Source organism: Homalodisca vitripennis, unplaced genomic scaffold (assembly GCF_021130785.1).
Source record: "Homalodisca vitripennis isolate AUS2020 unplaced genomic scaffold, UT_GWSS_2.1 ScUCBcl_11660;HRSCAF=21005, whole genome shotgun sequence".
Lineage (NCBI taxonomy): Eukaryota > Metazoa > Arthropoda > Insecta > Hemiptera > Cicadellidae > Homalodisca > Homalodisca vitripennis.
The window spans coordinates 1-26,546 of NW_025788020.1; the positions used below are offsets into that span (position 1 = coordinate 1).

The window sequence follows — 26,546 nt, forward strand, 5'->3', positions numbered from 1 at the left end:
TTTACAAACGTGTCTGCTGCTCCTGATACTAAGACGACACCCGAAACACTCGACCGTATTCCGTTTGAGCAGAATGTTGTACTTCCAACCACTGTAGTCACAGGAGTTGTTTCCGGCTCGACGAAACAGTCCGGCGGAAACCGTCGGGTTCTTCGATGTCAGGGCCGCCAGTGTTCTGTCGACAGAATCGTCTCGTCTGTATGCGCAAGAGAAGATATGGGTCGTGTTTCCGAACGTGACCCTCGGTGGTTCTTGGAAGTCTTCTGTATCCGCATCCCACTCCGTGTCAGAGAGTGGTGGACGGTCCATGTCGCCTGTCCGAACTGAGACTTACATCTGCAGTCAACCTATGACAAGCGCTCGTTAACGTCGTGTACGAAACACCACACAACCAACGGGGTTGAATAACCTATCCGAGGGATCAGTCGGTACTAGTCACGCGATCCTCGAATTTGCTGCAACGTCTGTGAAACATGTTCTTCACAACTTTCTCGTCCTCGTCCGGATAGTATAACGCAAATAGCGAGTTTACCCAGTGCCAGAGAAACCTCTTTGTGATGAAAATGTAATTCGGCACCAGGGTGCTGTCGTATACAGGTCTGTAGGCTCTTGTTTCTCTGGCGAGCAATCCACCCTCCCCGCGAAGCAGTACGGGCCACACGACGATTCGGTCACCGAATCTGGTGACCGACGTGTCCATTGAATCCTGTCGAAACCCGTCGGTGTAGAAGTCGTCTGTCCGGAATCCTGTCAATAACCTATGAACGCCGTCTGGGCACAAATACTTATTCACCGAAGGTATGGATGTGATCACGGACCATTCCACACCGTGTTCGACATTCAACTTGTCCAAACACCCGAAACAGAAGTCCACGAATCTGTCTAGCTCCACCGCGACACGACCGTCCCGTCCGAAATCGTCACGTACATACGCCGACATTTTAGACAGCAAAAGTTCCGTGATGTCCGTGCCGCTGGAAGACGAGAACAGCTCGACGTGCGATCGACGGTCCTGTCCCTTACTCACCACCGTTCCGTCGGAGTACAACATGAGGTATCGATTTGCATCTGACAATAAGCACATGTCCACAGGACGTACTCGCGCCACGAGTCTCATCGAAGTGGTGACATTGCCAAGATCCGAGACGATCCCGTCCAACGAAGCGGAAACGACGGCCTCGACGTCTCTCGTAGTAATACTCGGGTCGTTCTCGCGTCCGATCCGTAAGAGGGCACCGTCGGTCTGGGAAAATAAGATGTTTTCCGGTGGCACACTCTGCAGTGTTCTCAACAGGACACTTTTGCACAAGGACCTGATCGCGGACGCGCATTGTGGATAGAAGAGGTCGTTTTTCGTTTTACCGGTACAACCATACAAGACGTTGGCCAGCTTCTTATAGAACAGACTCAACAGTCTGTTACGGTTTTTCCGTTTTAAAACGAGTCTCTCCATCGTTCGCGCTAAGAAACCGACGTAGATCTCGGGTCGCAGTGCCACGATAACCAAGTTACTATTGGCGTCGTTAACGTGTCCTATTTGGTTGTAGAACGTCGTCATGAAGTTCGATCGGTCGTTGGAGACAACAGATTCAACCGCTAGATCCAGTCTACCCAAGGTGTCCCGTTCCACTATCGCCGTCGTTTCCGGCGATATGTTCCAAAGAGCGGTGACAGTGGGATAGGCGGATTGCAGGTCAAAATCGACCATGTCGCGTTTGTAGAGGCCGGGGACGGCATGCGAGACGGGTTTGACTTGTGCACCGTCGATGAACGACTCGCTGCATCCGGCCATAGAACCGCCGGCGCCGAAATACATGGAGGATTCCAAAAGTGTTTCGACGAATACGAGGTTGGAGACCCTCGTAGAGTTTAGGTCTTGATCTCCCGAAGACCGCGCGTACAGGTTTTTTCCGTGCCGTTCCGTGTACTTCAGACCGAAAACGTCGAGAAGGCCGAGACGCAGTTCGGAAGCCATGTCGTACGCGATCTCCATGATGCGTTCCGAACGAAACTGAGAGACGAGACGCGTGTACAGGTGTTGTCTGTGTTCCAAGAGGCGAAACGCGTTGCGCCTTAGATCTGCCCCTCGGACGTCGAGCCGTATGGAACCGTTGGAGGCCAGCAGCGAACTGTCGAGTAGTTGACGGTAGGTGAGCGCGAACTTGCACGCTTTCGGGTCCAAATCGTTGCACAATAGCGAACAGTCCAAGGATATGGAATTTCGGAACAGGTTCACCGATCCGGAGGCGTGTGACGAATTCACCGAACACTTTACCTCCGTTTCCAGGTCGGCGGTGCTGTGTTGCACACAACACACCAACGGTTCGTAGAAGTTTCGCGCCAGGACGTCTTCGTCGTGGGAATCGTTTATGGCCAAACGGACGTAAGCGTTCGTGTTGTCCTTCCAGATAACGTTTCTCAAATCTTCCAGCATCCTCAGCCGTGCCTCGATGTCCTCCGAATAGCGTGTCGAAACGGCGACCATCACGTTGTAGTTCCGCCTCAACTTAGCGGACGTGCGGGCGAACGCCGTAAGGAGTTCGTGGACCGTTTCGTCCCAACAGTAGTAGATGTGCATGATCGTCGACTGGTTGTCCGTGCGGTCCACGACGCAACAGGTAATCGAACAAAAGTGTTTTTCACAACTGACCACCGTTACCGGTAATTCTTCCAGTTGGTCCAAGTAGAATCTAGACAACCGTCTGGCGCTCAACATGGAAAAGTAGGGGCGGACGTCGTGAACGCTGAGCGGACCGCACATGACCCTCTGTTTTTCCATCACCGCGGACACCTCGTTGGCGGCCGAACGCTTCGGTCCGTCCGGCACGCGGGTTGCGGGGAGCGGTTGGTATGTGGTGGTGGTGCTGCTGCTGCTGCCGGCGGCAGCACTGCTCGGACACGCCCGTTTTCTTGACGCGGAGCGTTTGGTCGTCGAAGTGCCGGCCGCAGAGCTGTCGCACCGGAACTGTTGTGTACAATCTTCCGCGACCGCGTTCTGCGCGGCCAACGGTTCGTCGATCACACAAAAGTTGATCTCGAACATTTCCGTGGTTCCGTTTGCGGCCGCCATCGCCGCCTTACACCTTCTGTCACCTTTGTGCGACACCGGAGGTACGCAGTCCGCATCGTGGCCGTTCATCTTCCCCATCTTCGCACAGTAGGCAAACAACGGTTCCAGATAGTCGAGAATCGTAACGGCACTGACGTTCGCGGCGTAATTGATCGTGTACACGTCTCGGTTGTTGGGCGCGTTGTTGGTCAACGTCTTCAGAGCACGAGAACGCGTCGGCCAACCGGCGAACGTGAGTCTAACCAGCGCGCCGACGCCAACGTTCCATAACGGGTAAGTCCTTTCGAACGTCCGCTGGAAATCACCCGCTGTTTCGAGTCGCAAGAACGTGACCTGAGCGGCTTCGTAAGGGCACCCGGCCAGTACCAGCAGAGATTCCACGAACCCGACGTTGTCTCGGAAAACCTCGTCAGTTTTCATCGAGTTTGGTAAATCCGCGGCCCGCGTCTCGGTCGCACGGGGGTCGGACGACTGCGTGTAAAAACACTTTCTGTGGACCGCGGTCTCTTCGTAGTTGATGACAATAAACAAAGGTGGTACGTAGTCGTTGATGGTTTGGTAGTGGAGGGCCTTCTGGTCGAACACCGTCCGCAGGACTTTGTTTCCCCTCTTGTCAAAAACTGTTTTCAACATTATTCCGGATCCTTGGTGGGCCGCCATCGCCGGATCCCGCGCGCTTGGAAGTCCGAGTCCGAGTCGGGTCGCTAGGATGGCCTCTGGGCGCTCCTCCTGACCAGGAGGAGCTGTGGGCGGTATCCGAGTAGTTTGAGCTCAACGGCTTGCCCGTCGGCTGGAACAATCGTTTCCTGCGGCGGTCTAGCAGCCGGTCGGTGGGCCGCTGAGGGCCACTGCTTCGGTGGAGAGCCGGGTGAGGGCGGTCGGACGCGCAGCTACCTCGGACAAAACGGTTAGAAGGTTGCGCCGGGCGAGGGGGGGGGGTGCTTCTGCTGCTGCATCTGTTGGCGCCCCGTTTTATGCGCTTGGAGTGGTTGGTCGGGAATCTTACGAGTAAGAGGTGAGGTGACGGCGAGACCGACGACGACGACGACGACGGCGACGGCGTATGCATGCCACGCGGCGGACGCCCGTCCCGTAACCGACCACTCTCGTACAGCGGCGTCCTCTCGCAACTCTTGTGCAGTGCGCGTCGGTCGTGGGTGGGTCAAAACTCGATACAACAAACACCATGGACGTCGTGGCCATGTACGATTACTATTTCTTCGAAAACCCCTTTAGGAAGTTCGACGACCGTTGCGAGTACGGCATATGCGAGAAGAACATCGTTTATCGCCGCGTGCGTGCGGCCGTGGAAGAATGGAGAGAAAGCAGTCACGCCCGGGTGGAAGGACGTCGAGTTCTGGACGACGTGTTGGAATACATGTTGTACAACGTTGCCGGGGACACGGGCCTTCCGGCGCACTACTCCTGCTGCATGTACGTGTACAGAACGGCGGGACACGGAGAGGGTGGGGCCGCCGAATGCGTTCATGTGTGCAACGCCATCCCCATAATGATCGGCTCGAGGTTGGAACAAAAGATCGTCACCCGTCTAGCGGAGATGTTCGACGTGCCCGTGGCGGAAGTGTGCGACTCCGAATATCTACACAATATCTACTCGGGATCGTTTTTGGTCAACGGTACTTTCTACTATACGGTGTTCCGCGAATCGAACAACAACAAGATATGCCACAACACCACGAGCAAGTACAGACAAGGGGAGACGGTAGCTTATTTCTACGACGACGCCTGTAACAGGGGTGTGAAACTGTTTACGAACTCTTCGGGTGAACTGCGGATGAACGATCGGGACGGAAACGAAGTGACTGTCGTGACACCCGCCGTGATGCTGCAACTGTACAAGGAGTGCACGCCAAACTGGCGCCAATACACGTTGGACATGGCGCTGATCACCGGCTTCTTCGAATCTGTGAAGGAACGTGGGTCGACGGGAATAGACGATTTAAAAAATAAGATTTATACAAATTATAGTATAGGATTGAACAGGTTTCTCGACAAGATGCCTTCAACGGCCATGCACGATCCGATGTGGAACGCCTCACTGATGGTGGGCAAGGTGAATTTCGGAATTTCACAAAGGCTCAGTTACTCGACGACCAAATCCGAAACGAAAAAACACAACGAACAGAAGTTGAAGATGTGTACCGGCGGAATGTCCACCGGATACCTCGTGGAAACGCAACGTCGAAGAAACACGAAGAACCTGAACGCGCGCCGACCGGGGCGGCGGTCGTCTGAGGTCAGAGAACCGGTACCGCGTCGGGCGGTGATCGGTACCAGAAGATCAAGCGCGGGGAACCGCGGCAGCAGTGTCGACGGGGCGTTATATTCTGAGTCGGCCAACACGATTCTCGGTAGCAAAGACGTGAAGACCGTCGGTTTTATGGAGAAGATGGAACAAGGTGAGAGGAACGGACCTTCGACGTTCAATCAGGTCTCCGTTTCTTATCTGCCACTCATCCGTGTGCTGTCACACACCGTTCAGAAACTGCAGGTGGAACACGTTCACGCGGAATCGTCGAAGACCGTGCCGCGTGACGCGTACGGTTTCATATGCATGAAATACATGGGAAACATATCGACTGCCGGCAAAAACATGTTGTTCACCGAAAGAGTCCAAGTATCGTACGGACACGTACACTTAATAGTCGATGCGATCGAGAAAGGTATCGAAAACGCGGTGAAACAGAGTAATCGCGACGTCGCGGCTCTGGCGGGTCTGATCCGCGTACACCAGAAGAACGAGGGTGGTGACCGAGTACACGTCGTGATAAACAACGCCGTGACCAAATGGTCCGTCGCGAGCGAACGGTTAATGGAGTTCGTCGTTTTTCTAAAGACTCGCTGTCACCAGTACGTGTGGACGAAACTCTTTCGTGGCTATCTGTGCGTGTACTATTACGAGGGTGTACCACTGTTGCGTTACAACCGGGGAGAAATGATGTTCAAGGAGCTCCGAGAGAGGCTCGGTACGGCGGCGGCCGCGACTTTGGATTGCGTCGACTATTTGTACTTCAGTCGCGACGAGTTGGAATGGCTGGCTTCGGGTTACGGTCCGTGCGGACACGGAGGTGATTTGATCAACAAGACGAACGCTCTGATCGACAAGTGGTTCGTGCTAGCTCGCGACGACGGCGGCTACGACAGTGTCGAACACCCCTCGCTTCTGGCAAAGCACGTGGACCAGTACACGGATTACACGGCGCCGGCGAAACGCAGCGTTTCCGTGAACGCGAGGAAATCGGCCTGCATAAACGTGTACTACCAGAAAGCCGCGGACCTGATTCGCGGTTTCAGCATATTCACCGACCCCGACGGATACGAGAGGGCGACCGCCGAAAGGGTCGCCGCCGACAACGGGCCACCCGAGTGGGTGACACTACGTGATTTCACGCGGGTCCGCGCCGAGGTGGATAACTGTCCACAGCCGCAAGACGGCGCGGACCCGTCTTTCAACAACTTCTACTTGTTCCGCACAATCTTCGCCGACGTGGACGGTCTCAACGTCGAAGACGCGAACGTCTTGGACGAGTCCCTGGATCTTTGCCTGTCGTACAGCTACAGTTATTCACTGACGTTCGTCGAAAGAACACGCTCCGGTCTGGACATAATAGTCCCGCCTCCGAGAAATGCCGCGGCCGTGTGTTGTTGGGATGTTGACGGTAATCCGACCACGGTTATTTTCATGGTATGCACGATACGGAAGAAGGACGGCGACGAGGAATACGACGTCGGTGAAGTGTTGGGACGGTCACTGGACGCGCGGATGGTGCGCAGAGATCCCACCGATGGCGGGGCTATCAGTTTTCCACCGTTTAGAAAACTGTCCGTCATACAGAGCGACGACGGAAACTACCACGTCTACTTCATGAGGAACGACGCGGTCCTGTTGCGGTCCCTGCGCAGACTCCGCGAGCGGTCGGGGCTCGCTCGTCACCGCCGACCGAACATGTCTAACGCCGTCCGATTGACGGACGGCGGGTACGCCTTCGTGTGCGAACCCGAAGTGAAACCGTACGATGCGCTGACGTATTTCCAGACGAAAGTAACGAGGTTCGAGGCGAACGAAGGCGAACGCGTGATCACTTTGGACGTGCGCGTACACGGCAAGTCTAAAAAATTCGACGGCGTTAAGGTTGTCAACAGTTTCGGGCAAAAGGGGTTGGCGCTGATCCGTGATCTGCGCCAATTCATAAAACACGGTTCTAACAACGTGCCAGTTCAACTGGTAATGAACAACTGTTCGTTCGTGTCGAGGCAACCGGTCGGCCAGTTTCTGCAGATGAAGAAGAACATGCACGAAGTGGCGTACAGCGCGGCCGGCGAAGCCACGAGTGTGGGATATTCGGCGGTGTTCCTGACCGAAACGGAACCGGTAACCAAATCGTGTCAGGTACGTTTCGACGAGATGATGCGATCGGTCATCATTACGTTGGGCCTCACCCTTTTCCAGAACCTCAAGAACTCGCTGGACAACGTTTACAACCCCCTCGGCTTGCTATATCCACCACAAACACGTCAGATACTGAGCCTTTATAGGTGTTTCGGTGTTTCCTACACTTTCGCGGGTGATGACTGGAGACCGTTCGCGTCAAGAAACGAGATACAGACTCTGAACGGAATCTACGACGTGTACAGTAAAACAAAAAAGCCGACAAAGGTGACTTCGCTCAAAGCGCTGCTCGACCTGCCGGACGCGCTCAAGGTGGTGAAACAGCATCGGCGTTTGGTCGAGGCAGGCGTTCTGACAGAGATCGATCGAGCTAACGGGAACGGCGATGACCGAGTGTACGTGTTGCGTTTGCAGGGCCAGCGTAAATCCGACCGTGCTACGGCGTCAGAACAACCTCACTACGAGCTGCGAAGTTACTGTTCAAGAGAGAAAGCGTACACCGAGTTATACGTCTTCGGCGAACCCTGCTTCGTAACGGACATTCTAGAGGATGGGTGGCCAACGAGGAAAACGACGTGAAAACGGTCATATCGCGGCGATTGAGCTAACGGGAACGGCGATGACCGGGTGTACGTGTTGCGTTTGCAGGGCCAGTGTAAATCCGACCGTGCTACGGCGTCAGAACAACCTCACTACGAGCTGCGAAGTTACTGTTCAAGAGAGAAAGCGTACACCGAGTTATACGTCTTCGGCGAACCCTGCTTCGTAACGGACATTCTAGAGGATGGGTGGCCAACGAGGAAAACGACGTGAAAACGGTCAGATCACGGTATTTCATCAAAACATGTAATGTATCTGTGTCCGAATGAACAAGTTCTATTTTTATGTTTTCTTGGTGACTGAAATAAAACGTGTCAACACCACATTCAATGTCTTGGTTTTTGTCTACCACACCCTTCCCCTCACGACGTCTCGGAACTTTTGGAAAGGTCCAACGCGCCCAGTAAAACAGTTATCAACGACCCGAGCCAGGCCGCCGCTGACTGATCGGTGCCGTCGCTCACGTTGTGAACGACATTAGAAGCAGAAGTGGTGATCCGCTCCAAAGTCTTGGATATGTCGTGCAACATATAGGCGATCACGAAGAGTATCGCTATTATAGCGGAAAAACATATCGACAACCAGGCCGTCATAGGTGACCGGGTATGGAGTTTAGTAACGTGCGTTTTGTTCTTAGCAATCGTGTGCGAACTGTAATCAATCCACTAGTCATAAGGTTGAACGCGGGTACTTTCAATAACCGCGCAATTTACAAAAAAAAATGAAATGGCTATGAGAAACAACCGCCGCTTACTGTGCGTTTTTCGTCCCGGGGTTCAAGGGGAGTGCGCTCAGTTGTGAACAGTGCAAACGTCGATCGTGGCCGCCGGGTTTCTTGGACCACACCGGCGAAACGTTTCGCCGGTGCATGTCAAAAATGAGTCTAAAGATCGAGCGCTTGATGAATCCAGAAGAGTGCACGTGTCTGATGGCGCACGAGCACGCGGTCGGTGGTGTCATCGGAGAGGTTTCCTTGTTCGGCGGTCTGTACGTGCGCGAAGTGTACTCGGTGTTTTTGAGAGACTTGCAAAGGGAGTGCAACGGGGCCGGTTCCACGGATGACGGTCTCAACGAACGGGTCACGTTGGAAAAGTTCGCTTACGACTGGACGCGCGGCGTCCATTACGCGGCCGAAAAGCTGTACGTATATCTCAGTACAATGTCCCGCGGCTACCACGCGATAGCGTTGATAGCACACAGTATGGGCGGGCTCGTGTGTCGGTACCTTTTGGAGGTACTGGTGTACGCGAAACGGGCTTACGACGAGACGGCACGCCATCTGTATCGAAGTGTAAAACTGTTGTACGCGATAGGTGTTCCGCACTACGGTGCACTACGCGCACTGTACGGACTGGTAGACCCGGAAAACAGAGAACTCTCGAAACTGTGCCGAGACATCCAATCACTCTTCGACATGATACCGTTCAGCGATCTGACGTCCCAGGTTGAGGGCTTCGGTTCGGTCTCGACGCAAAGGTACAGGAGTGCGATGTTCTTGAAACGAACCGTTGGAACCGTGACGGTAGATGGCAAGCATTGGAGGACCGGCACCGTAACGCCCGGTCACGTTTCGGGATTAGTTTCCGAGTTGATGCGGCGCTTCCCCGAGTTGCGAGACCACTCGAGCCGTCTGTTCCGAGGCGCTGCGGTCCATTTCGCTTTGAAATCCGCTAACAAACCGACCGGGTGTGTTTATTTTTGCGTGAACGCGGTTGGACTCGGGAGTCCATCGCTGATCGACAAACACGATCGACTTTTTCGCGAGTGTACGAGCGGAGACGGTACTATTTGTAATGTGATCACGGCCAGTGACGAGTGCATCAATACACGACCGCGACGTGGTCGACGTCGTCGGCAACCGAGGAAAACTTACAGCGTCCACGTGAAAATGTTGTCGAGCATCGACGTGTTCAAGGCGGTACGCGAGGTACTGGGGTCCGACGTGTTCGGTGACCTGACGACAGGGACGGGAAAGGGATTCAAATACCTCTGGCGCAGTTTCATCGGTGAACGGACCGGAGGCGAGGAAGTCGTCTCGTCGTTTACCGACACTCTTGGTTCTTGGACGGTGACGGCGAACAACCTGAGGTCAGGTTGCTGTGTGCTGTCCGTGAGAGCGGCGGCGGCGGACAACTCGTCTCCCCACGAGTACAGGGGGGGTATAAATATAGGAGTAGTGGCAGTGCCCGTACACTCGGATCACCGCAGACCAAACGGAGAGGAAGATCTGAAACGAATCAGGGTCACGGCTGACGAACACTGGACCAGTATCACGGTGATAATCAACGGCCATTATTCTATCTCTGACGTCTGCCCACACGCGTCATGGGCATAACCAACTTCATTGCGTACGTCGCCGAAGCTCTGGGATGGCCGTCTCTGGTCTACAGCCGAGGCAGTTTCGAGAAGAACGAGTTGTTGAACGGAAGTGGAGATGGTGTCGAACGCTCCGAACGAATCGGCTCGGAGGCCGGAACAGTCTATGGTATATCTGTCGACCTGCCGTCGTTCTGTTACGGTGTGATCGTTGAAGAAGTGATGTTCCGTCGGGACGAACAGAAAAGGAAACGTAAAACGGAAGACCTGTTCGCAGAACCGATTTCATCGGACTTGCACGCGACGCCGGTCAACGTGAAGAAGAGAAGCAATAACGTCATAGTGTTGGACGACGACGTAGTGGAAGCCTGTGCACAAAAGTGTTGTAGAAAATTTACGATTTCATCGGACGAGATGCTATAGTGTCGGCTCATTATTTTTCTCTGCATTTCGACGAGAACACGACGTCGTGCAAAGCTTACGAACAACGGAAGCGGCGCGAGGCGTGCCGAATGGTTATCGACGCGGAGTCCAGACGTCGTGTGTTCGTGAAAACTATACAACTGGCGCGATCCCGACTCTTGTCGGAGGAAAAGGTGCAGTTGTTATGCGCAGACAATCCTCCGGAATCCGCGGTGTACGAATCGGTGCGGCAAAAAATGCTGCTTCCGACAGACGGTGTCAGTCGTTTTCCGACCGGAGAGGGTGAGTGGGAGTGTTTCTACACGATCAGGGACGTGGAGCGCGCCACCAGGGAACGAGGCACGCGTATCCGATGGTGTGTGTTCGGTAACGATTCCGACATCGGCTTGGGAGTGCTGTTGTACACGTCAGAGAGAACGAAAATATACTACGCTAACGGTTCCAAGAAGGTGGTCTCGTTTCCGCTCGAACGGCGAGGTCTGCTGACGAGTATCCACACCGACACCTACAAAGTCTTACATTTCCTCTCGCTCGGCCTCCTGGGCAACGACTACGTCCCGAGAATGGTGAACGAGAGCAAGGTGAACATAGTCGCCCTGGGTAGAGAGGTGAACCACATGATATCTACCGAGGACGACTGTTGTAGACAACAGGTCGCTTTACTGTCCGGGATCTTTCGCGACGACACGGTAACAGCTGAGGACAGGAAACCTTTCGCCAAATCGCTCGCCTACGTGTTCTGTAGACTGTTGCTCGCCGTATACGATAACGGTAGAAATAGAAATGTGGACGTCGGCGCGGACTCGATCGAAAGAGACGATTGGACCGATACCCCGACCTTACGTTGCAAGAACGGCGCGATTCTGCGTTTCGGCGAGTATTTCGCCGTGTTCGCACTTCACGTGCTCTGGTATTTGTCTTATTGCCTGTTCTATCGCAACATCGACAGCGGTCGAAAGCTGGATTTCCTAACCAGAGGTTTCGTGGAAAATGGTTTTCAGCTAATCGTCCCCGGCCTTCCGATCAGGAATTGGTTCGATTACAACGAGCGCAGGGTGTTGGATTCCAAGCGGATCTCCTTGAAGAGTCTGGTAGATGTTCGACGAGCCGTCCTACAGTTTCCTACCGCCGCACTGTTCGGTGTGATGGAAAACGAAGTGATGGACGTTCTAGACAAATGAAAAATATCCATTCTGTCACGAATTTAGTATTAGTGAATGTAAAGAAGTATTAAATAAATACATTTTTTAGTTCATGGCACTGCGTATTATTATTATTATTTAGGATGCGTTTCGAAACGACGTTCTAAATTATTAAAAAAAAATACGTGGTGTGAACCACTAAAGACGTCGCGAGATGCCATCCAACACCATGTTGTATTACCGACATACACGTTCGACACCGTTCGTATCTCCGAATATATTATATCCTGGCACGAAGCGGGTGACTACATGGTCATGCAAGTCCACAATTACCGGCGATACGCCGGAAAAAGCTCTTGGCGATACGCGCCGTCTGTTTTGGTTCGGGCACGGGGAGGGGGTTTTACGGGTGGGGGGGGGGGGTATATTTACTCATACCACACCAGCTTCGCGTCGGCCCCTTCCCGGGAGCTTCTTATGATGCTCATTCTACTGGACAAGAAGCTGGTATAGGATCGCGCGCGCGAACGCCACACTCAATATATAGCAAATTTCTCCCGTCTAGCCCCGCCCCCCGCCTCCTATTGGTCGGAACCGGTGGTGGGGGTAGTATTTCCGAGAAATATGCGGGAAAATGAGGGGAAATGTGAGGGAATTGCGGGAAAAGGTGGGGAAAACGGGATTTTTTAGGTCATTCGTGGGGCGACTCTCGAACAGGACGGTCACGGAGGTCGAAAGTGAGGTTATGTTCGTTTGAGTTACACGACAACTGCCGGCTGATTTGTAATAGCCGCCGTGAGTCGAGCCTCTACCCGACGCCATCACGTGCTGTAGATAATTGCTTTTTTTCTAGAACACGAAGTCTTATAGCGAAGAAGATTTAATAGATTGTGCAGCAGAAACGCGCGTCACGTCTAATACGTCGGACGTGGAGATCAGTTGTCGGTACGACCGGTAGGTGGAGGGCGGAACGCGGATGATCTAGTTAACGATCTCTTAGGAGTCTGTGGCTCTTCCCGGTGTCTCCCTTCTCCCGATCCATTTGCTTGCTCGTCTCGCGTGTTCTTGCTTTCTCGATCCTTCGACTTCTCCACCGCCCCTCGGTTGTTCCCGCGAGGTTTTTCCCTCGCGTAGTACGAATCAAATCTCTGTTTCAGGCCCGGCAGTTCTTCCAGAATCTTGTTCAAGAGTTTCAAAATGTCGTGTTGCACCGAATCTTTTTCAGACACGTGGTTGGCCATGATCGAATCGACCTGTCGAGTGAACTTTTCCGTGCGCTCTCTGGTCATCGATGTCAAGGGTACGAATTCATTGTATGCGGTGATGCCGATACTGGAAAGATACTTCGATTGCGTGAACATATACCGGTAAATGTCTTTCATCTTTGCAAGAAGATAGGAAACGTACTCGTAGAGAGCGTTCATCACCGCGTAGTCTTGGGAATCTCCTTTCGGCAGTTCGTACATCGGCGCCATAGGTACGACGTCGAAAACCGAAACATTCAATTCGAATATACTGTCTAAGGTAGTTTTGTTTGTACTTTTCCAGATCCGCGTTCGGTGTCAAGGAGGGAATCTCGACGGTCACCACGGGCGTACCGATGGCCTGTGAAACCTTTTCCCGGACCCTGTGGTCGAATTCCTCCTCCAGTTTTTTCTTGCGCGCTAGGTGTTCGGCTTCCAGTTTGAGCAGTCTTTTTTTCAACGCGCCTGTCCCACCTCTTCCGGATGTAGAAGGAACAAGCCGGTGGTCGATTTCGGCATCAATTCGTGCATGAGATTCAGTTCTTTCCGGAGGTTTGATAGGTTTGATATTTCGGCATCCGTTTTCGCAGTCCGGTTACGGACTTCTCTTTCTACACGCTCGTTTATCTCGTCGGCGGTCGCTTTGTCCACCCGTTCGTGATATCTTCGTAGGAGTTCTTCTTTACGGGAATCGTATTCGGCCTCCAGCCTGGCGATTTCCACCTGAAGGCGTTGCTCCACTTCTTTGTCGAATCCGCGTTTGAGTTCCTCCCTGCGGGCGTTGTATTCGCCCTCGAGTCGGGCCAACTCGCCGTCCGTTCTCGTTCGCAGTTGCTGTTCGTGAGATTGGAGACTCGCCTCGAGCCTGGCGGTTTCCTGCGCTACCCTCTTTTCCAGCTCCGCTGTGAATCCGCGTTGGAGTTCCTCCGTCCGGGCATTCAATTCCGCACTCAATCTGGCTCGCTCGGAGGTCACGTTTTTCTGGAGCTCGTCGTCGAAACGACTCTTGAGTTGGTCCTCGCGGGACCTAAGTTCCGCATCCATCGAACCGCGTAGTGTCATTTCGACAGCCGCCGCCCGGTTGTTCACTTCTCGCGCCACGCGCCTCTGAAACTCCTCAGCGGTCCGGTCTGTACCGTCGTCGACCACGAGCCGCGAGAACTCGTCGGATCTACGTTCGTTCACCTGTTGTATCTGTTTTACGACCGCGAGTACGCGGTCACGCTCGGTCTCGAGCCCTTCGAGCAACCTCTTGAAGAGACCCAGAAACGCGTCGCTGTTCTCGTCCCGTCCCGACTGGACGACGCGTCGAGTCAGTGTTTCGATGTCCCGGCGGTTCCGTTGAATCGATTTCTCGTTAATCTCCTTCAACGCGTCCATCTGTTCGCGAACAACACGCATCTGCGTTTCGTACCGTGCGATCTCCTCGCGCATCCTTTCGATCGTCTTTTCGGCAACACCGTGAGCACCGGCATCCGACGCGGCGGCGCGACTGGCGGCGAGCTGTTGTTTCACGGAGGCCAACTCGTTTCTCAGTCGTTCGCCCCGTTCGTGGCACAACTTGTACCGTTCCTCGAACAGCAGATTGAGTGTTTTGATATTCGCCGCGAACTCGTCACGCACGTTTACGGTCATATCCAGATCGCCGACGGTGACCGGTCTGTCGAGCAGGTCCACGATGCGACTCGCGATGTAGTCGGACGCGTCGGCTGTCGGAAGAACGGCAGGAAAAGTGTCCAGGGTTTTGCCGGTCCCCCGTTCCGCTTTCAGAACCGAGAGGTTCGAGCAAGTGATACCACCGTCTCTGGCGCACAGGTCGGGTGGCATACCGGTGCGCAACGATTTCATCAGTTGGTGTATGTAATTGTACTGCAGTATGAGATCGGGCGTCAAGAGAAACGCGAACTCCTTGTTTCTCCCCCTCATTTTAGCCATGTAATCGAGTTGCGCGTTTCTCGTCCTCACCAGTTGGTCGTACGTCTTCCGTACACTCTCGTTGACATCCGGTTCCATGGCGCGAGTTCAGGACGTGTGAAACCTTTACATCGACTCTACTTATGTCACCGGACTCCGAAATGTGGTCGTGTTGGAACAAACCGTTCAAACGCGAGTCCTCGACGCCAGGAGTACATACATCGCGGGGACCGTCCTGTAAGTCAGTGCCACCATGGATCCGGGACGCGACCGACGGCCGTCGTTCAGGACTTTTGGACGCGGCGGTTCACCGCAGTCGTCGCACGTCTCCGAAGTACTGAACAAACTGGAAGTTATCAAAAGCGGATTCGACCAGAAAGCCATATACATGCCGATGTGTAAGATCCATCCTCGAAAAGTAGACGCGGACGACGGCTACGTGGAAATGGCGTCGCAACACCTCCGTTCTTCGGGAAATATACGGGACGGATTGGAGGGGGCGGCGGAAAGATCGGGGACGGGGGGTCTACAGGTGGTTTCGCGTCCACTCGACTTGGAGTACGGAGATTACGATATGTTGCCACCTCCCGTGCCAGTATCGCGGGCGATACGCGAGAAAACAGGTGACGAGCTGATCCGCAAACGCGAAGACTCGATCGCTCTGCCCAACGGGGTTCGAGTCGGAAATATCGACGGTATGCCTATAGAACCCGGTACGGTGGCCAGCCGCGTGAACGTATTTCACGCGAAACTTGCGACGGGCCAACAGACCGCGGCACCGGTCCGCGAGAGGCGGCGTAAAGGCGGTGTTCGTCACTGGCACTTCAACGACCGTACGATTCTCGGACCGTCCGATTCGCGGGTGGAGTGTGACGGTCTACCGCCGCCACCGCCACAGTGGCTCGATGCCAACGACGGAGCCGATCTGGCGAGTAGCCCTTCCTGTTCGTCCGGTTCCAACCAGGAGTTGGAGAAAGAGGTCTACGTACTGGAAGCCTTGAACAGTAAGATCGAAAAGCTGTTGGCATCCATCGATCTGCACATTTCTCGGATCGACTCACTGGATACAGTACACGGGGTCGGCGTTCGGAAGCCAGACCTCGCTGACAACGTTTACCGTCCTCCTGCCTCCATAGAATCGGGAGGCGACGATTACTACAAAGCCGACACATCACGTGTTGAATTGAAGAAAAAGCGATTGGATAAAAAGGTGAAGACCAACCTACTGTCCTGCATACGTGGACATCATTGAACCCACGGTAGAGTTATGTGTATGTGTTGCACATTTGTCGGATCGACTCACTGGATACAGTACGCGGGGTCGGCGTTCGGAAACTCGACCTCGCTGACAACGTTTACCGTCCCCCTGCCTCTATAGAACCGGGAGGCGACGTTTACTACAAACCCGACACATCACATTTTGAATTGAAGAAGAAGAAGCTGTTGGATAAAAAGGTGGAGAAGAACCTACTGTCTTGTATACGTGGACATCATTGAACCCACGGGAGAGTTATGTGTGTGTTTTTCTCTCTCTCTCTCTCTCTCTCTCTCTCGTGTGTGTGTGTGTGTGTGTGTTTTTCTGTGTACCTTTACAAATATTAAAAGAAAGTATTGGTGAGTGTCTTTGAGTTGTATCTCTTTTTCCTCCACAGTCCCGTCCACCGTCTTACTTGCGTGTGTCTACGAGGCGTTGGTTTGGAGAACAGGGTATACTTTTACAAGAAATATACAAGAATACTTTTAATCAACGGTTTGTGTATGTTTATTGATTGATCGAAAAACCTACAATCTGTTTTTTTTTATTTACACCCACTGGACGGGTTGTAAACCGTCTTTCTCCAATAACTTGTTGCACAGTGCGAACTGTTCGTAATCGAATTCTCCCATGCGGTTCACGGCCAACGGGGACGGGTGGTGAGACTTGAAGACGCGGTGCTTCACACCGCCACGTCCTCGGTCGGTACACGATATCAAGTGCTCCTTGGACTCTTGTGCGAAACGGCCCCAGAGCATGAAGAACACGCGATGCGGCATCCGGTGTTCGCCGAGACGGCGGACAACGGCGTCTGTCACGTAGTTCCAACCAAAATCTCTGTGTGAATTGGCGCAACCGCTGGTGCCAGGCGCCGTGAGCACGTCGTTCAGCAACAACACACCCTGTCGGCTCCAGTGTTGCAAATCGCCTTCCAAAACTTCACTTTTGAGCGCTTCGTTCACGCCGTCCCCTCTGAAGACCGGTACCTTGCGTACGGCGTTCAAGACGTTCACGAGGCTCGGTGGTAGTGTTTTCACGCGACTGTAATACTCGCGAGACACGCTGAATGCCAGACCGTCCGCCATAGGAGTGCCGTCGGCCGTCACCCGGGTGTGCGGGTCCTGACCGACTATCACCACACGGACGTCCATCGGGTCGGGTATCAGTTCCGCCCATCGCCAGATGCGATGTGCCGGAGGACACAGGGTCCGAGTCTCGTTGGCGACGCGCCCGTCGATCTCGACCAAACGTTTTTCTACGTCGTCGTACCAGTAGTGTTCGAAGACGAAGAGGAACCACGCGGGTGAAAACAACGACACGTTGGGAAGCTTCGTCACCAGTCTCTCGTGCAACAGTAGACTGTTCTTTCTATTCACCTTGATCTGGAAAGGGTTTCTTCTGGCCGCTTTCGTCGGTGTGGCGTTGTCCAGCCGAACACGCGGTCCGTTCTTGCGTCCACCGCCGCCGGTGTAACTGTTCTGGTTCCGCTTCTTCATGGGAGATCACTCGGTAAGAGAGTTAGTGTGAGTGAATGAATATAATATGGCGTTCTTCACGGGGGAAGACGAGGACAACTTGAAGCGACTCGTAGACAACCACAGGGTGATATACAGACGGAACGCTCTGTTATCGCGCGCTCCACACCTGGGCACACACACAACGCTCAGAGTGAAAGCCTGTACGGACGAGTACGTGTACAGAGACCCCGTGCATCTGCCGCCGACGAGCGATTCTCAAGCCGAAGCCAGACGCGACATGGAAGACATGGCGATCGTGGCGGACTGGACGTTCACGCGTACGGGCTGCGATCACATGGTGTCTTGCAACCCCTTTTATCCGCAGAAAAAACGGTGTAGTGGTATGGTCAGGTTGACGCCCGGCGGTGAACGGAGAGTGGTCGGATCGCCGGAAGATCCCTTTTCCTTCGTGACACTCGAAAACCAATCTTTTGACGTGTGCCAACCGATCTGTTACGACGAAGCCGTTTCGTTGGATAACCTGGTAGGCGTAATGAGCAGATTCGCGTTCGGCAAATGTCGCGTCTACGACCCGCTACTTTTAGCCCTGTATCTGGACCCCTCGCGACGCTACGTAAATCCCGAAACGCAGATACTGGAACGCAAGGCGTTTGCCGTTCGCGACGTGTTGATCGAGCCGTACGGTGACGCGGCGCTCTTGGCCAGCATACCGACAGATTATTGCGAACAGTACGGTGAAAAGTACGAGGCCGACGGATCCGTACAGGGCATCGACGTGTTCAAGTGTGGTGATCACGCGCTAGTATGGAGCACCAGTTGGTTGATCGGAGAATCCGTCCCGAGACTGACTCTGTTGTCGCTGAACAAAGCGCTCGAGGACAGTGAACCCGGCGAAGAAACGATCGCCCGCCGTCCGCCTTCCGTCTCGTTTCTGAAGTCGCGTGCAAACTGGTTGGAGAACAAGGTGAAAGGAAAACGGCCGTTGCCGTTTCCGTTACGTCTAACGGATCTCGGCATCACACGCGGCACGAACACCGAGTGGTTGGTGTGGACCGACGAGTTCGCCCACCTGACCGACGGCCGCAACGACAGATACGGCGGTCGTCTTGTGGAAAGAGACAGACCCGTCAGTCCTTCGATAAGATCGCGTAGCAGAACGGCCGCGGCCGCGGTGGCCGCTACCTTGCGTAATACGTCGGCGGGCGGACGTGTTAAAAGGCGATCCGCGGACAAGGAGTACGCTGGGGACGATGGTGGCCGCGTGAGCGTGGACGACGTCCGCTTCCGGAGCGTTTTGTTGAAGTCGTTGAAAAGGGGGATGTCCGAGTACACGAGCGCGTTGGAGGCGAAAGCCAAACGCGAAGGCTTCGATTTCAGCGGTCTGGGAGCGGGTTTAACGTACGGGGCGACGTACGAATATCTGGGGCACAAACACAAATTACCGACCGCGTTCAGCGCGCTAAAGAGCGCGTTCAGAGCAGTTAAGCGTGCTCCGGATTACGCGAAAAAAATGTCCCTGAAAACGATATGCTCGTGGGCGGTGAAATCTGCGTCAGTACACTCGATCGAATCGACGGTGACGAGAACATTAGTACAACGCCTCAAGACCCTGACGGCACTCCAGGTCCTCGGACCGATCGGGATGGTCATCGATCTGATATCACTGTTCGGCACGGCGCTCGACATCTCGTTCGTAGTATTGAAAGCGTTAGGCGTGTCCACGCCGTTAAGCCGACGCGAGAATGTTGCGTCGGACCGTCGCCTCCATCGTTTGGCACAAGCCGAAATAGAATTCAACTACCGTCTGTACGGCGTTGGAAACGTCGAATTGACTCCTTTCCAGTTCGTTGTCAACACGCCATACGTGACAGCCGAGGAAGACATGGAGTCGTACATGGCGTTGATGCCGATCGCGTACACCGCCCGCGAACTGAACAGTCATGGCGGCCGCCTGAGACCGGACCGTGTCGCCGGAGATGATTTTGAATTAGACAGGAACGGTTTCGTGAAGTACGTAATTGACGGGTCCTCCGACCGAGCGGGCACCGGCGACGACGAAGTAGGTAAAGTTGGTGGTAACGTCCAACACGACCCGACCCCGTATTACGTGACACTCCTGTTCCTAACAATTTGTCTGCTCGGATTTTTTTACCCGAATACCCGTTGGACAATAGCACCGGCTTTGATTTTCTCCGTTCTTTCCCTCTTGTTCAACGCGGAAGCGTCGGCGGAAACGGCGGGGCTACGCACTGAACATTGAGATCCGCCCACCGAGGTTTTCGTACCGTGCGATATTGAATTTCTACTGCCTGAACCGAAACCGTACAAAAACATTGACGAACTGTTTGTTCGTCACACGTTCACCACTCGACGTGAACGGTATCTTGGCGGGTTCCACTGGTACGTTACAACCACCGCTCGATGAGACCCGCCAACGGGTCCACGATTTTTCTGACGAGATTTCTCAACGTCGCGTCTAGAAAGTGTCTGAAAGGTATCACCGGTCGTCGGACATCCCGACGCCCGTATTCGCGTAAGGCGTCGTACAGAGTTCTACGCCATCGGTCGAAAGGCAGTGACCACAGAAAGAAAAGCATTTGCGTCTTAGCATTCGTGACGTCCTCTTTCCCGAGTACCACTTCGCATTCGCCTGTCACGGTGTCCGTAACACGGAACAAGACGTCGGCCAACAACAGTTCGGTGGCCTCGTCGTTCAGTACAGACCTGACGAACGCCAGGCACAAGGCTCTTTTCGATATGTCCGCCTCTTGGCGCGTAAAACCATCGACCAGCCTGTCGTAACGGTTCCACTGGCGAGTGAACCACTCGACGCCTCCGGGTGCGGCGAGCGAACTCGACGACGGGTTTCCTCCCCGACCGGGTTGGTCGGCGGCGTCCGGGCCGCCGCTGTCAGAATCCTCCAACATGACGTCTTGACATACGCTGTTGTCTTATCTAACTGACTGGCGCTGTGTACAACAGTAAGTGAAAAGAACTGTTTTTGGAGTCAGTACGACATGAGTCAATTCGGCGGTGCGAACAACTGTTTCGGCGGCAAGTGCGAGATTGATGAAATGTCCTATACGCGGGCCTCTCAACACTTCCAGCTCGGCTGGGAGGACGGTAACCGTTTCGATGACGTTAACGAACGCGTTTTGCGCGCGGCGACGTACGTGGCGGCGGATCAACCCATCCCTCCTTCAACACCTCCCTCTCCGTCACCGTCGTCTGTTCCTTACCCCGGGCCGTCGTTTCCCGTCGGCCTCGCTTCCACGGCCGACGGCGAGAACGTGTGCCAATGCGAGTACATGATGTTCGACAATTTCAAATGGGTTAAACAGCGACACTACGTGGTCGCCAAGGACGGCCGCGAATATTTCGACCGTTACGTGGTCACGTACCGACTGCCCAACTCGAACGTCCAGTACGACATGTTCACGTACACCGAGGGGCTGGTGCACAACCGACCGATAGAGGCCAAGTTCCCGTACCTGTGCGGCGAAGTGGTCGCGCTCCACGCTCTACCGCCAGTCAACTCACTGACAACCGTCTGCTATTACACACCACCTTCCGTGGACCCGACCGCGCCGTTCCACGTACAAGAACAGGTCTGTAAAAGTAACACGCTGACTGCCGTGCCGTTGGCCGTGGACAATTCACACCAGGTACTGGTGGTGCGTACCTACAACAACTCCCTGGCCCTACAACTCATGCCGACGGCGTACAGTGAGCGACCCGTCCTGTCCGGCACCCCCTTGTTCCACGACATCAGAAAAACCATATGCGCCACCGTAGGCAATATGTTTTCCGAATTCCACTACGTGATCAACGGTTCGCCGTGTGTGTTCGCACTGTTTTCCATCGGCGGCAAGGAGGTGAAACGGGAACCCAACGAAGGCGACCGAATGCGCGTGGTCGTGCTCGACCGACGAGACCGCGTCGACTCGGAAGAGTGGTCCGCCAACGAGAGCGCGATGAACAGCGTTCTCGACGTGGCGATGCCCGTGCTACAGCGCGTCGAGGGTAAACAGGCCCGTCTGGACGTCCGAGACATCATGTACGTGGGGGTCGTCAACAGCGATCTACAACTCACGGACGCGCCCAACTACTCGAAGAAATACAAGACGCCGAAGAACGCGGTGGTGGCCGTCATTGACAATCGAGGCGTGTACGCCGCTCAGGTGAAAGACAGAGAAATAACCGCTCAGTGGGTGCAAAAAGATTCTAACGTCACGTACAGCGTTCTGCCACGACACTTTTTCGACAAACCGAGATCAAGTATTGTGCGCATCAACACGGCCGACACGAACGCAAAACTGAAACGGGCCAAGTCCAGAGAGATGTTGATTTGAAAGAAGAGCGAGCGCGTGCCGACCGTCTTCGTGGTCGTGCTCGACGGGCGAGACCGTGTCGACTCGGAAGAGTTGTCCGCCAACGAGAGCGCGACGAACAGCGTATTCGACGTGGCGGTGCCCGTCCGGACGTCCGAGACATCATACGCGTGAGGGTCGTCAACGGCGACGGGTGTTGATTTGAAAGAAGAGCGTGCGCCGACCGTCTTCAAAATAGACGAGAAAGCATCCTCGTCCTGAGTCAGGATCCGACCATGTTCGGCGCGGCGGCGTCCACCAGCAACTGCGTGTGGCGAAAACGAAAAGCGACGCAAAATAAGTTCACGTTCAAGGAGGCAAAAAAACTGTTGAGATCTCATCGTGTCGAAGACCGCGAAAAGAAATCGTCGCACCGAAGCGAGACCGAAAGCCGTAAGGTCGAAGACGAATGCAATCGTTTCCTGAACAGACTGCGGGTCGGTGAAACAGAGCGCAGGAGATACTTGGAGCTGTGTACGTTGTACAAAATTGGAAAACAGGATCTGAACAAGAACTCGACGCGTAATCTGTTCGGCGACGAAGGCGGCGGAGAGGAAGACTGCGGTAGCGGCGGAGAAACTTCCGGAGTCGGTGTATCCAATCTTCGCGGCAGATTTCTGAGGCGATCGGGCGACACCGCGGACAACAAGAACAGAAGACCAACCGCGCGCACCTCCCCGGGCTCGGGTCGCATTTATTTCATTACGGTCTGGGTCGGTGTGTCGAACAACCCCGGCTGCACGACCGGAACGCGGCGGCCTGACTCGATACTCCTCTGTCTGCCGCCCGCCGCGGGCGAACAACACGACTCGTCCGTTGTCGGCCAAGAACGTTTGGCGGATCTCATGATTATGAAACTATACTTTGTCGTACGTTACGTCTACCAGACGTTGCTAGAAGACGAGTCTGCAGCTGACGGTGCTACCGAGGATCGCCTTCGTCGTCCCGTGATAGTCGTGCAACAAGTGCCGCAGCCGGGGTCGTCCTCGAGTACACTGTGGTTTGAAAAGATGAAGGAGAAAATCCTCATGGGCAAGGACGCGTACTCCAGGAGTCTATCATCCGTATACTCGTGTAACGTGGTGTAGGCGATAGAAAAGTCCCACACACCTTGTATTTTGTATCATGCCAATAAAACACCTTGGAAAACAACTCGGTGTCCGCATTTTTGTTACCTTAGTGTGAATCTCATACACTCGTCTACAACCGATAAATTAGTCTCGCGACCATTTCCATATCCCTGTGAGCCAACAAGACGAAGGTTGGGTCTTGGTTTGATTTTACACAAACGGGTTATTGGGATTCTATTTACTGGTAACAATGGATTCGATCCATGGACAGGTGGACAATTAAACTAGTGTTATTCGATTCGTAACTCGGTTTTAACCCTTAATTAAAGCGCCAAACAGTTTCAGCTACACTCTGGATTAGCGCTCATTTATTATAAAAAATTAAAATTAGATTTTCTCAACGCTAATTTTAATTTCTTTTTTTAGGTAACAAAATAAAACAGAAACTGCGAAAAAATATCTTTTATCATACTTATTGCCCAAAATACACATGATTTACTACGTGTATATCAATGATGACATTGCGTGCTTATATGTACTAGAATAAAAAATTAAATTTACATGCAAAAAATTTGAAAACCAAATATTTTCCAAATTCTTAGTCCTCTAACGGGTGTTATTTTTATAATAATTACAAAATGGTTTTCAGATGTTTATAGAAGTAAATAAAACATTGTAACGCTTGTTGGAGTAAAAACAAGCCTAAATAAATAAAATAAACATAAACGTAGAATTTCGGAACAAGAGCTAAAATACATAATTATAAATATAAGGAGTAAAAATATTTCTACGAGGAAAAAAGACTTGTATCGCCATTCAAGAAACTGTTTATTTCAAAAGTTTATAAATATATAACTTTCATAAAAAGATGATCATATAACACATAAAACTACACAGTAGTTTACCGATCAACTATTCGCACTGCTTCAACAGGATATGAAGAAGAACACAAAAGCTGCCAGGCGCGCTGCGAGGCAGTGACGTACGCATAAATGCGCTTGCGGCGTTGAGCAATACTACCAAACTGCCGGCTGTTCAACAAAAACCGGTTCAGTATCGATCGTTAAACACAAAGATTGTCACGTGATGTGGTACAGCCCCTCTACACTACTGTAACATACACCCCTCACAGTCTAGTGGACAAACTCTGAACTAACAGTGCAAAATAGTAAAAACAATTATATTGGGCGTCTACGCGCTTACGGCGTTCAGAGCAAAGTCGATCCTCGCGCGCATATGCGCTTACGGCGCTTTAAGGGTTAATACAGAAAACACCATCATTCGATGTGCACATGGACCGGATGATCGAAAACATAATAAATTTACAATATCTCTTAACGGCTGTGAACAGGCCACAAAGACTCTGTTGTATCTTCATCGGACGACCATCGTACCGTCAGGAACTACGGTGCCTGAAACGACCAAACGTTCACCACGGTAACCTCGTCTGCATAAGCAACAGTCGGTCACGGAAACCTCGTTGTAACAGGACGCACAGTACTGGTGTCCACAGACCATAGACTGTCTACCTCCCACGGTGTATTCCTCCAGACATATCGGACAGGTGGTACCCCGGAAGGTCCTCTTCCTGATGCGAAAGATACAATCGTCGCTGTGCCGTGAGTCCAACGTGGAGCTCAACCATACCAGAGCCCGTTTAAGACGCTCGTTTGTCTGATGCGATCTTTTCATCAGTCTCGACAGAACGTGAGCGTTCAAGTCTTTGGGTAACAGGGTCTGGAAATGTTGTACAGGAGTCAAGCACCTGCCGTACGCGTACTGAAGCGAGTACCTCGTCCTGGCGCCATACAGAGCGTATCTGATCAGACAATCCATCTGGTAGCCCGTATAGTAAACGGCCGCGTCGAAGTTCCTGCTCAAGACGTTCTGAAACATGGCCCCACAGTATAGACACGCGTGTTCGTTGGTGTTGACGGGCGAGACCAAGAAACCGTGGAGGTACACCAAGCGGTAGTAGTGGAGATGAGATATGGTCCCGTCACTGAACACCGAGGCGACGTTTTCCAAATTGGAATCCGCGCTTTCGCCCACGGTCGTGCCAGACCCTGGTCCCGGACCGTATTTGAAAATCATTTCCATCCCCAGCGGGATCTTGGCCGGTGACCTGCCTTGAAACGATTGGTCTTTCAACAACGACAGACGTTCGTGCACGATGATGCGGAACATCGCCTCGATGGTTTCACGGGTCGCTCCCGGTACGGAGCACCTGGCCAGTCTGTTCAAAAGGCATAACCAGGAGACGTTTTCACGTGGTCGCGGGTAGGTCGTTAGAAATTGCATCATTTGATGAAACTTGGAAGTGGTTGCAACGGCGACTGACGCGTGTTTGAAGTTCCACGTGGCTTTCCGGTCGTCGTGCAACCACATCACGGGGCAGCGCTCGTGGTGTAGATGCCTAACCATCTCGGGTACAGGTACGGTAGCCGCGGGCCGTTGTCCAGGGTCCAAGTCGTTGTTGAAGAACCCCCCGCACAGCGTGTAAGCGTCCAGGAAAAAATGCACAGACCCCGTATTGAAAACAACAAATCGCCCGCCGATGCAATAGACCGACGCCTTACCGCAAATCAAACAGGCGAGAGTGTGACTGCTTTCGTTGAGGTGCACCAGTGTCGTCAAACAGTGGACGTTCGACCTGTAAAACGGCCTCGGTGCGTAGCAGAGACGTGAGTTGTTGGTTTCGATGTAATTCAATAGGTACACCAGTTCCCGCGGTTCGACCAATTTGATTTGTACACTGTTGCCTCGAGACGAGACTTCTTCTTCCTTTGCGAGAACGCTGTGGCACATCCTATCGAAGGTCTCGCGGTTGTGACTAATCAAGCCGTCGTAATCCAGACAAACGTCGCTTGGTTTTTCCAACAGATAGGTCACGACGTTGTCGTACAGCTCCGCGAAGCCCATGTAACGGTTTTCACCATCCTGTTTGTGGCACTTGAAATTTCGCCACATGACGTCCCCACGACCTGTTGTTGGCTGCTGGGGTCGAGTCGCTGTTTTCCGTTTAAATAGAGACCCGTAAAGGGCCCCTAAGACCGATGCGGGGACGTACCGTTACACCACATCGTGCGGTGGCGGGGGAATCACCGAGCGGTATGCAGCACTAGTCCGTCGAGTTATATTCTGAACGCCTATCCCAAACAGAGGAGGTATATGTACCCCTTAGCGATCGGACAACCGGTGTCGCGGTGGCGTTCACGTATCTTTACGGCGTCATACCGGCATTCGTCATGGA

The 26,546-nt window shown here is 53.3% G+C and overlaps 2 protein-coding genes across 2 annotated transcripts; both read right to left on the minus strand.

Annotated features, from left to right (window-relative positions):
• Positions 1-10: 10 nt before the first annotated feature.
• On the minus strand, positions 11-309 carry LOC124374970 (the record flags this gene model as incomplete). Its single annotated transcript, XM_046833106.1, is given in 1 exon segment — positions 11-309. A coding segment is annotated over 1 exon segment (299 nt), but the record flags the coding sequence as incomplete, so codon positions are not given.
• A 16,614-nt stretch (positions 310-16,923) lies between these two features.
• LOC124374971 (uracil-DNA glycosylase-like) lies at positions 16,924-17,871 on the minus strand. Its single transcript, XM_046833107.1, has one exon. The coding sequence runs from the start codon at positions 17,869-17,871 to the stop codon at positions 16,924-16,926; it is 948 nt and encodes a 315-aa protein (XP_046689063.1).
• Between the last annotated feature and the right edge of the window lie 8,675 nt (positions 17,872-26,546).